Source organism: Oculina patagonica, chromosome 7, assembly GCF_052425735.1.
Source record: "Oculina patagonica isolate OP01 chromosome 7, crgOcupat, whole genome shotgun sequence".
NCBI classification, from domain to species: Eukaryota; Metazoa; Cnidaria; class Anthozoa; order Scleractinia; family Oculinidae; genus Oculina; species Oculina patagonica.
Window position 1 is genome coordinate 20,124,801 of NC_135764.1, and position 11,598 is coordinate 20,136,398.

Consider the following 11,598-nt stretch of genomic DNA (forward strand, 5'->3'; position numbering starts at 1 on the left):
GTGTTTTTAGTAAAAGTACATGAAAGTCTTGCAACACACTAGAAAAGAGCGAAATCTATTTAACAAGCCAGATCGGGCAGACCACTATTACAGATACAGCCTCTTAATTGACCCAGGTTGAATTTTGCAATGGAACATTCGGCAAGAAGAAGGAAAGACGAGCATTTGGGGTTAAAACATTCATTATCGTGGCGTTTGGCAATTAGAAGTATTTACACAGTTTACGGTCATGCTGTGAAAATTTGCCGAAGTTTGATGCCCTCTAAGTGAGAATCTTTCCAATAACCCGAGCCAATTCTCAGGTATGTTTAATAAGAATATCTGTATGCATGTTTGAGCGAGAATTGAAAAAAATTAATGTTATACCACATGCTAAAAACTGCCGTTGAAAATTACTATTTCAGTCAAATTTTTGTTATCGTAAAAACCATTCCTCGTCAGTTCATTTTTTTCAGTTGGAAGAGTTGCGATAAAGCCCTGAAATTATATTCTAGCGAAAGAAAAAGAGTTTTTATGTAGATAGGAAGTGACCAAATTTCTCTGCGCGGTTTTGTAAGCGAACGCGAGGAGTGTTCATAATAGCTAATTTCGGGTTTAAAAGTTAGGAAATTTGTGACTTCGACCACCGAAATCGATTTTCTTTGTTTTCTCAAAATTAGAAGACCTCTAGGGGAAACAAACTACATCAGGTTTCTTATCTACCTTAAAGCTAATAATGAGCAAAAAACGAAGAAAAATCGATTTTCCAATTTCTGCCAGGAAATCAAATTCTTGCTCGGCCGTTCGTAAAAGTCACTCTTAAATAAATAAATAAATAAATAAATAAATAAATAAATAAATAAATAAATACATACTACTCCGAGCTTCTTGCGAATTTGAAATCGTGGACCCCTGCCGATGTTCTGCAGGTTTTACTGCAGAACATTAGCAGGGGGTCTAGATTTTTCGACACGTATGAATGAAATTCCTTGACGCCTCTTCGCCAGAGATGTGTTAAGGAATCAATTTACTCGAATATCGATCTGTCAGCAAATGGTCACGTCCACCAGGTTGATCGACAGAATACAGGAATTTTTTTAACTAAATATACCACAGTACGTATACAGTCGAAAATGCCGGAAAACAAGGATGCAAACGGACAACATTCACTGAGGAAACCAGCGGATTAACTAAGACGACAATAACCAAAAATTATTTGCAAAACCGACCATTTGGCCATGGGATGAGTTCAGGAAGCACGACGGCTTATTCAGTCACGAAACAAAACATCTTCCGGCGCTAAATTGTGTCCTTATAAGAACAAAATTCTCATTCAGATAAAATTTTATTCTTATCCTCAAAGAAACGGGTTTCAAAGAGCGCAACGGCATCTTAATTTGCGATAAAGTTTCAGACGCTAAAAATGACTTTCATCGCAAAACGCGGGAACAAAATAGATTACGTAACACACTCAAACTTAGAGATCTTCAACCAAGTCTTAACTTCCAGTGAGACTCAATCCGAGCAAAATTGTTTGTTTATTGGCATTGTTTCCAAAAGTCACGTTTTCTTGTTTATTTTCATTTGTCGTCTTTTGTACATAATCGTAGATCTATTTACAAAGCAGGAACTAATCTAATCTTTCACTTGACAATGACATCACGAAGATGTCGAAACGTTGTATTTTATTATCGCTGATCTTTATATTCAAAAAATATCCACAAGCTTTGCTTATCCGACGTGTAATTGTAAATAATATCAAGAAATTATCATATCACCCACAGGATTAGTTCACGTCTAATAATTTTCCCAAGGCATAGAAGGACGCCCCGTAAATACCAAGCTTAACTAACTTGAAGGGGCAATGTAAAGTATCTTCAAATATATTTTTTTTCTAAAAGCCGTATCTCGGGATTTTTTAGAAGCTCGAATTGACGATGAAACTTAAATTCTGCAATCTGCATTCCAGTCCAATATTGTTTAAAATTGTTTAATTTTCACAGTTAACAAAGTTGCGTGCTTTTTGCGCCAATTATAGTCAGGGTCGGATCAATAACACATGCAAATTACTTGAACCACATTTAGCTTTTTAAAACAGGTCAATGAGTCGAAGCTCAATCCGGCCTGTGCATAGAAAGACGAGGGGAAAGCAGTGGAAAATAGAGTCAAAATTTCAAGATAGCACTTTGTAAAAAAGTAGTACAGTACATATGTAAATAAAATAATGTGTTTGTTTTGCTTTCCACCTTAAAATGACTCGTATATGCACAGCTTATTTCGCAGGTAACATGAGAGTCAAGACTCCCAATTCTCGACAACAAACTTTCAGTCCTTGCCTAAACCGTTATAAACCGGACTGGACTTAAAAACAATGAATTGGAAAGAACAACGCTGAAAAACTATTTTCATTTATCGACGTTAACAATCATGGCTGGGCGTCCTGATCAATGACGAATTGAACAAAGCACTCGATCCTGTTTACCCGGGTGTTTAACCACGATTATCCAGTCGCCTAGCTAGGTTTTTGCTCGCTAATATCGTAGGCACTGGACAAGATTAGTTTATACTGTACTGACCTTGAGAAATTTCCTTTTCTTGTTGACGCTCCAAAAAGGCATTGGCGATGTGCAAAATAATGTTTTTCTGTATTAAAATCCTAACTTTTAAGAAACAGATTTGCGGTTGCACTTTCGGCTGCGAAAGAATTCAAGACACGATTATCATGCTAACTTAACTGTACAACTCACCAAAGTTTGAAAGTACTTCGCTTAAGATTCTGCTCTAGAAACTCAGCACAGTCAACTGGCTACTGAAAAGAAAAAATTTCAAATCATGTACGGAAACTTACGGTAGGGCGCGTCAAAAAATGTACTTACCTCTCCGAGATTTACTGCGAAATGAAGCAAGTTCTTTGAGCCAGCTTCTTAACTAGGGGACGCGGCATAATTGAAAGAAAACAAAGAAATAATAAAATTAATAATTTATCATAAAATGCGTTCACTCGTGACATTCTTTCGAATTCACTCATCAGTTTCTTGTTGACGTTCCAAACTGTCTTGCGGTGTGCAATCTGTAGTTTTAATACTTAAACAGCTTAACGTTTCAGCCAAAAGATTTACGTTTGCACTATCTATAGATCTCTATAGAAAACGAACCAACAACTGAAAAAATTAACAACTTATCAAAGTTCGAATCCACGCACCGCGTATGAGAAATTAAGATAGGCGTTTGTTAAAAAAAAAATCACAATTCAAAAATGATTACTTTATCATCCGCTTCCAAAAGTCTACATACCTTTCTCAGAGTTTTGGTCGTGAACTTAAGATTAAAAGCGTTTTGTCGCTTAGCTGTCTTTGTGTCGCCTCTAGACAAAAGATAAGGAGGAAACAGTCAATAAATAGCTTGGTTAATTATCACTGTTTTGGCAAGGCCAAGTTAAAAGTCATAACACACTTAGCAATTGAGCGTAACGACGAACAGACTATTGTGTAGATGATTTCATCCATGGATTCTAGGAAAGACCAGAAGTTTTAGTCAACGTATATCACGCTGGTCATTCATTTTTATAGACTGATTATACTCTGTTTCTATGTCTTTATCCTCTAGTAAAGATAATAGCCAAGTCCTCACATCCAGTAGGGCGTAGTTAGAACCCAAGCCTCAGGCGAGGGCTCTATCAACCATTCGAGGTAGTGAAATAAAATGCGGCCATGTTCTTTTATCAGATTATAAAGACACATAAATTAAAAGAAGATTTCATTCATTTTATGAAATTACTACACTCGATGCAAAGCAGCGAGGTTAATTCAGACGTACCGCCGTCATATATATTCTTTGTACTCCGATGAAGAATAGCTCTTTGTGTTGCGCGGTACTTTTGGGAGTATCTCTGTTTGAAGGGGGACTCTTGCTAGTTTCTCTTGATGAGTTTAATCACAAGTTCTACTGGCTTCGGTTTTGCTCTCAATTGGAGCTTACACGCTAAAAACAACGCTTAAGAGTTCACTCCTTAATTCCAGAACGTACAGTGATTGGTTAATGTACATTACGTAAAGTTTTCCGATTGGTTCAGCTCAAATGTTTTGGAATTTCAACTTAGCTTAGCAACGGCGGCGCTTTTTTAATCTGTCGCAAGCCTGGTACTTAATTTTGCCGTAAAAGTTACAACTTCTAACAAATTGATCGGTCTAGTTGAACTGTTGATAGAAGTGAAGCATAAATATAAGTTTTTCGGATACCAATCACTGACATTGCTGAAACTAAGCGGGTTTTCTCTTCGATACGTGGTCTGTATACAAATGTTAAATTCAATACCACAAAAGATTCCAAAAGTAACAAGTAAATATTTTGGAGGTAACTAAGTAAACTAATTTAAGTGATCCATTGTTCACAAAGTCGAATGGAATCAAAGTTCCACAGTTCGTGCTGGTCAAAAGACCAGAGTGTCCAGAATTAACTTAAACTAAGTAAGGAACACTTAAGAACATAAATGATAGTAATTAAAAATAGTGACCAGGTCGTTACTTGACTGTTGGGAGAACACAAAAAACATTAACTGTTTAGTTTAGCTGAATTAAACCAAACAATAGTTGTTTACGAAGAGTAATCAAATCGATCTGGAATGAAAAGAAAAGGGATTAGGGCCTGGAAATTTTCCCACGAGAAACTTTCCCAGCTTGCAAAACAAAATGTAAATTGTTGCAAGAACATGTGCGTGAGTTAGTCGCATGTTCTGGCACGTGTACGTTGCTAAGTAACAATCTGGTCGTTTTTACGAAAAGTACAGATCTTAGTAAATCAAATAAAATTGTTTATATTTGTTAAACAAGCGAAATCACTCAAAGCGCGAATCTACTAGAATTTAGGAATGTAAAAGCGTATATGAAAATATCTAAAATTGTGTGCCAACATTTGTATGAAAAAGCTATCCACGAGAATATTCTATAACGATTTAAACCTCGCGTATGCAATCAAACTCAGACTCAGCTTTAAGCACGTCCATCAAGTCAAATTTCTATATTCATAGCTCTTTCTAGATTCAAATATCTTCTATCCTTAGAAGACTAAACTCTGCCTGAACAACAACTGAACCGGCTGTAATTAGTTGGTCACTATTTTGGTGTAATTTGCCCGAGGCACACTGTATAGTTTTGATACTAAAATCTGCCATCGAAAAGGCACTGCCAGAGAAATAACATTGATTACATCGCTAGCTTTTTATCATTTTGTAAAACATTCTTGCTTACAATCGTAAAGCACCCTCAAATTTGATATAATTCGAAAAAAGAAAAACCAAAGGATTCAAATTACAGCGGTTTGCAAACTTTGATATTATTATTATTATGCATGAAGCTCTATTGTCGTCAAAACACTCGTTTAAAATTTACGTTACTTCAAAAACAGTATAATCTTGATTATATTCTAATTGTGCAACTTGAATGGTTTTTACGTGTTATTATAATGATGAAATTCTAAGTACTGTACATGTAATTAAGGAATCGAATATATGCGGTGCGTGATTTGACGGCTTTAGACTTACAGTCGGGCTTGCAAAAAGCATTCGCAAGCACGCAGTATCTTTTTAGAAAGCTATTTATGCAGCGCGAGATTTAAATGCATGGGGAGCAGGGATGGCGCAGTGGTAAAAGCGCTCGCCTCCCACCAATGTGGCTCGGGTTCGATTCCGGCCCGGCGCCATATGTGGGTTAAGTTTGTTGTTGGTTCTCGTCCTTGCTCCGAGGGTTTTTCTCCAGGTTCTCCGGTTTTCCTCCCTCCACAAAAACCAACATTTCCAAATTCCAATTCGATCTGGAATTAGTGGGATCAAGAAGAGCCACCTAGTGGAAGATCCCACTGTAAATTCCCATTTATTTATTTTATTATTATTATTTTATTTGTTATGCGTTTACCCGTGTTTTCGGGCGAAAAAAGCTGCTTTCTCGACCACAGGTACGTTCGCTGCGTCATCCGAGTCAAGGCCCAGACCGCCTAGCCCAGCGGCACTGTTTGCGTCATGTCAAATTTAACTCTTGCCCTCTCCGCCGGGAAAATTAGTCATAACTCGGCTTTCGCCGAAGATTTGAATTTGCCGCGAGTGTAGTAATCGGAAATTTTGAATCTCCCTCGTGCATTAGCAGGTTGTTGTTTACGCCGACCATGGGACTACCTAATATGGCCATCTCAAAACACCTTAACAATACCTATTGTTTTCGAATTTTCGACCCATTTCTTGATACGAAATAACCCATGTAAACAAAAGACTCAAACAACACACTAGTATACCACTGTAGATACCGGAAGCATGACGGCTTTTTCACTCGCAAAACGTTTCTTTTTGGCTAAACACGATGAAGCTCGAGAGAACCGGAACAAAACACTGAAATGTAACATGTTTAAATACTCAACTTGATGATTGAGATAATCAACTTGAGATAGATGAAAGATTTTAATTCTAAATGTCTATTTTTTAAGCCTTAGTTCCCAATGAAACACCCGGAGAAAGAATTCCCACAGAGCCACAGCCTAAAAGGCTAAGCTGCTCTGCTGCTTCACGGATAAAGTCAAACAATATTTGGTTTAAGAGATTTAAATATTTAAATATTTAAATAAATGTTTTTAATTTTTTTTAAGCCTGTCAATTGAAGTTCCCAATGAAACACCTGAAAAAAGAATTCTCACAGAGTCACAGCCTAAAAAGGCTAAGCTGCTCTGCTGCTTCAGGGATAAAGCCAAACAATATCTGCTGTCAAAGATTTAAATTGATGTTCAATGTGTTTAAGCCTAAATATTTAATTTTAGTTCCCAATGAAACACCTGGAGAAAGAATTCTCACAGAGAAACAGCCTAAAAAGGCTAAGCTGCTCTGCTGCTTCAGGGATAAAGCCAAGCAATATCTGCTGTCAAAGATTAAAATTAATGTTCAATGCGTTTAAGCCTAAATTTTTAATTTTAGCTCGCAATGAAACACCTGGAGAAAGAATTCTCACAGAGAAACAGCCTAAAAAGACTAAGCTGCTCTGCTGCTTCAGGGATAAAGCCAAACAAAAAATGCTGTCCAAGATTAAAATTAATGCCAAACGATACTTGGTTCAAAATATTTAAATTATTATTTTAATGTTTTGAGCCTGAATTTAAGTTCCCAATGAAACAAATGTTCAATGAAACACCTGGAGAAAGAATTCACACAGAGCCACAGCCTGAGGAGGCTAAGCTGAGCAAACGATATTTGGTCTCTAAGATTTAATTTTTTTAATTTAGCTTCTGTTTATAAAGTTTTAAATTTTGCAGTGTATTAAATGGACAAAAAATATATCAATAAATGCGAAACCTTGGAATAGACAGTTTCGCAAGTTGATACATGCACAATGTACTAATAAATGTTAAGAACTGAAGCATTTAAAAGCAATCACGAGGACTTACATTTCCTATGTCGCTGGTTACCACACAGTCGATATCCTCATGCAGTCGTGTGAACTTTTTGATTTGCAGCGCGACTTAGAAAGTGCAGCGGCGTTTCGAACAAGATGGCGGGAAACTCACTTCTTCCCACCATTTCATAGAAGGATGTGAATTTGTAAGTCTCGGACCGCATGCAACTCCACTAAACCGCTTTATTTATCGCCTTTCGGATTTTCTCTCGCCGGAGCTTTGGTCAGAATACAAAAAGAGCGAAAACGATGTCTCTCGCCGATCGACTTTCGCGCCATATTTACAATCGGCTAGATCGTAGATTGTTACCTCGAGCTCCACGATTACACCTAATACCGGGCTCTGTGCTGGCTACGATATTTAAATTAGTCTGCAAGACAACTTATTCGAAACACCACACCGATTTGTAGTCTTAGAAAGCGAAGATTCAAACAATTTGTGACGAGATGACTCACGCACATGCCGCCATTCTTTCTCACCCTTGTTTTCCCTATTATTAGTTACGTATTAGATATTCGCACCGCATGATCATCTTCCATAAATGTCCAGATTATCTGGTCTTCTTCATTTACTCACACCGTGACATTTGCAACACCACAATTACCGCAAAGTACACGGTCACGACAGATCGCTAACCACCTAACACCACTGACCGGAAATTAAACTCATACCCTGCTGCGAATTTCAAAGTCGCAAGAAGCTCGTCATAGTACGAATGGAATCGAGTTTCACCTACATGGCTTTTTTTCACGCAAACCAAACTCGGCTTTTTTTCACGCAAACCAAACTCATTTTCATTTGAATGGTTTCGCGCATAGAATCGTTTTGAAACAGAGGCGAAGTGTAACTCGGAAATGGCATATTTTAAGAAAGGTTAATTGTAATTTATAAGGTTGATTAAAACCAAGACATTTAAAGTGCTCATACGCGAGCTGTTGTTCGCGGATGATGCTGCCCTGGCATCCCACAGCGAGGCAGGCCTTCAACGCTTGGTCGCTTGGTTGATAAGCTGTCTCACGCCTGCAAGGAGTTCGGCCTTACCATCAGTCTAAAGAAGACTTGAAAAACATCCTAGCCCAAGATGCAGAGTCACCTCCCGTCATTACCATCAACAACACTGAACTGGAAGTCGTGGACTCTATCACTTACCTAGGGTCAACAGTGTCAAGCAAGGCGTCGCTAAATGTCGAGATCAGTTGAAGGATCGCCAAGGCAGCCGGCGTCATGGCCAAACTCAACAAGAGAGTGTGGAATAACTACCTGTTGAGCCAGAGGACCAAGCTGCAAGTCAACCGATCTTGTGTCATTTCCATTCTCCTTTACGAAAGCGAGTCGTGGCCCACACCAGACAAGAGAAGCGGCTCAACGGGTTCCACCTCCGCTGCCTTCGGCGTCTCCTTCAGATCAAATGGCAGGACAGGGTTTCCAACACCAATGTTTTTCAACGAGCCGACATGCCGAGCATCCCTACACTACTCATCACGCCTACGGTGGCTCGGTCATGTTCACTGTATGGAACCCGATCACTTGCCAAGGCAAGTCCTCTACGGGGAACTGTGGGAGGGCGCCCGTCGCATGGGCCGACCACTCCTTCGCTTTAAGGATGTTTGCAAGCGTGACATGCGACTCACTGAATTCAATCCCAATACCTGGGAAGACCTCGCGCAAAACCGCGACGCCTGGTGTCACGCTGTGAAGGAGGGGGCACTCAGGGCCGAGACGAAGGCCAGGACCGAGGCGACAATTAAGCGGGCGGCGAGACAGGAACGACAAGTATCAGTTCGAGAGGCCACCAACTACATCTGTACCTCGTCTCTTCATATGAGCCCGGTCAGCAGGGCTGGCCCGGTTTTCGAGATCTTCCCTTCCGGCACTATCTTCTTTGCAAAAATTTCAAATTGTTCATTTGAGGAACGAGCTAGTCCAGTTAGCGAGATAGCGGTTTTTGCGACGACAGTGAGCGGCAAAGCCGCGATAAAAGCATAAAGTTTTGCAAATTAACGAAATACAGTTATTTATGAAATGAGCAGAAAGTTTCTGCATTGTTCGAAATGCGAACAAGATATTGCCAGTAAATTAAGCCATGTCCGTCGGATCCCGGGTTTGCTTGGCTCATGTAATACCGGGCAGGAAGTCATCTCGGACCCGCTTGTTACAGTTTAAAGGTATGTAACCAGGGCTGTAGGACTAATGCTGACAATCTCGCTTCGGATATATATCTAGCAAGTTGTATCTAAAATATATGAGCCATATATATAGTTATGTGCAATTGTGAAGGGTATGGTTTTCAATCAGTTTAGTCTGGGGTCAGGGTATAGAAATCAGAGACTTTTGGTCTAGAAAAGGGTATCATTTGCCTGGAAACTGATCAGTGGTATGAAGAATTAAGCTCAAAATAGGAAAAGAAATTCGGAAGAGAAATAGGCTTTCCTAAACGTTAATGAAATCATCGTCGTTGACAGACGGTTTCCATTAAAAACACTAACAGTGATACAGTTCTAAAAAAAGCAAGTCTAATACATCTAACTTCCATTCTTATAACACACGATCCTCAAACTTGAAAAATTTCTACATACAACCCTCAAGACTCGAAATACAAAACAATGTCTTCTTAAGACTCGGTGATAACCTAAAGTATATCGTTAAAAGCAACAAAAGAACTTTGTTAATCTCTTTGTTTGTTTGTTTGTTTCTTTCAAAAAAACTATCCCTAAGGTAAAGTCCTCAAAAACAACAAAAGTTGTTTCTTTCTTTCTCTCCTTTATACTTAATTTTTAATATTTTTTCCCTGTCTTTTTTATACAATACATGTATAGTGGTTTCTATAATCAATAATGTATAATTACAGTGCTTTTCATTTGTCAGAGCTGGCTGGCCAGTCCGGTGGTTTTGAATTTAAAATGGGCCTTTTTCACAAGATCTCTCCGCAAATCAAACACAACGGTGTACTATCATGCAGTGACTGATTTGACAGTACAAATCTGATTAACAACGGAATTCTGTTTTCGAATATACCAGTCTGGCCGATCGGTTCTGACTAATGAAAATCACCCCTAGTTATTTAAACTTATATGTAAATAGACTGTCCCGCCAATAGGCCTTATGCATGATAACGTCATAAGCTCAAAATTCACCACCAAGCCTCGTTTACGCAAATTATTCGCAACCTTTCGCCACCTTCATGCAGTTTTCACGTGGCTATTCTTTTCTTCTTTGCTGCTTTGGGAATTCGTTCATGATAATATTCACAAGTTTGCACTTTGAAAGCGAGGCTTGGTGGTGAAACTAGCAAGTCTGACGTAAACATACATAATGGCTATTGACGCCAAGACTTGCACTGGCTACCTGTGGGCCAGTATAATGGAAAAACATTTTCAGCAAAAAAAAAAAAGATTGTTGTTGTTGTTGTTGTTTTCAGCAACTTACGATGTCAGAGCTAAGTCGCCAATCTGTAGAAAAAAACAAAAACAAAACAACAACAACAATAACAATTTCAACATCATCTTTTCATCTTTATCATCTTTTGATCCCGTTACTCGATGCCATTTTAGATAGCAGGGAGCCAAATTCGACAAAAGGTTCGCAAAGTGTATATGTGACTATCACTTTTTCTGCGCAGTTTCATACTTTCCGAAATCTTCTAAGATGTTTTTTGGATCCAATACTAATAGTAATAATACCTTCCTGGTAATTTATTGAATGTTAAATTGTCAAAGACCTGTATTTATTCAGTCCATGATAACTAAGCAATGGAATATTTTTTTATCTCTTTAACATTGCACCCGACAAAAGAAATCGTGCGATTTTTAGGGATATTTTAAATATCATTTGCAGTGTAAACTTCTTTACATCTTTTTAAAGCAAATTTAGTAAGAGAGGTCATGCCAATGAAGGACCTGCAAGATCATCTAAAGAATAATAATTTGAATAAAATACAAATTCTCCTAAAGAGAAATTTAGAATCTGTAAGAAAACAGTAAGGTTACTCTAACTGCTGAAGTCGTAGTCCAGTTCTGCTGTCGCTCTCTGCCACGAAAAACTACGTTTAACTTTGCGTGACAGATAAAGGGTTCGAACTGGACTACTGAACTTGAGAATTAAAATTACGACTGCCAGCACTCTATGGCCTTGGTCTCAATTATTTCTCGAAATAATAAGCTCAAGAAGAGCGTTTCGAAAATTTCTGATCCT

General features: G+C 38.4%; 2 protein-coding genes across 5 annotated transcripts in view; both read right to left on the reverse strand.

Annotated features, from left to right (window-relative positions):
- LOC144661120 (methyltransferase-like protein 27) overlaps positions 1-11,598 on the reverse strand; it is a 73,188-nt gene that overhangs the window by 53,050 nt on the left and 8,540 nt on the right. The window contains exons 1-3 of one of the 4 annotated variants that reach the window (XM_078521832.1): positions 3,274-3,577; positions 2,856-2,899; positions 2,727-2,785 (exon numbers count right to left, since the gene is read on the reverse strand). The exons of 1 other annotated variant lie outside the window; for it this stretch is intronic. The gene's annotated coding sequence lies outside the window, so the exon portion shown is untranslated. Of the gene's footprint in view, positions 1-2,726; positions 2,789-2,855; positions 2,903-3,273; positions 3,578-11,598 lie in introns of those variants that run through there. 2 more of the 4 variants (XM_078521831.1, XM_078521833.1) reach the window with 2 other exon arrangements.
- LOC144660952 (uncharacterized) overlaps positions 11,287-11,598 on the reverse strand; it is an 87,989-nt gene continuing 87,677 nt past the window's right edge. Inside the window, exon 3 of the mRNA XM_078521672.1 lies at positions 11,287-11,315. Within this exon, the coding sequence (XP_078377798.1) occupies positions 11,287-11,315 (29 nt within the window). The remainder of the gene's footprint in view (positions 11,316-11,598) is intronic.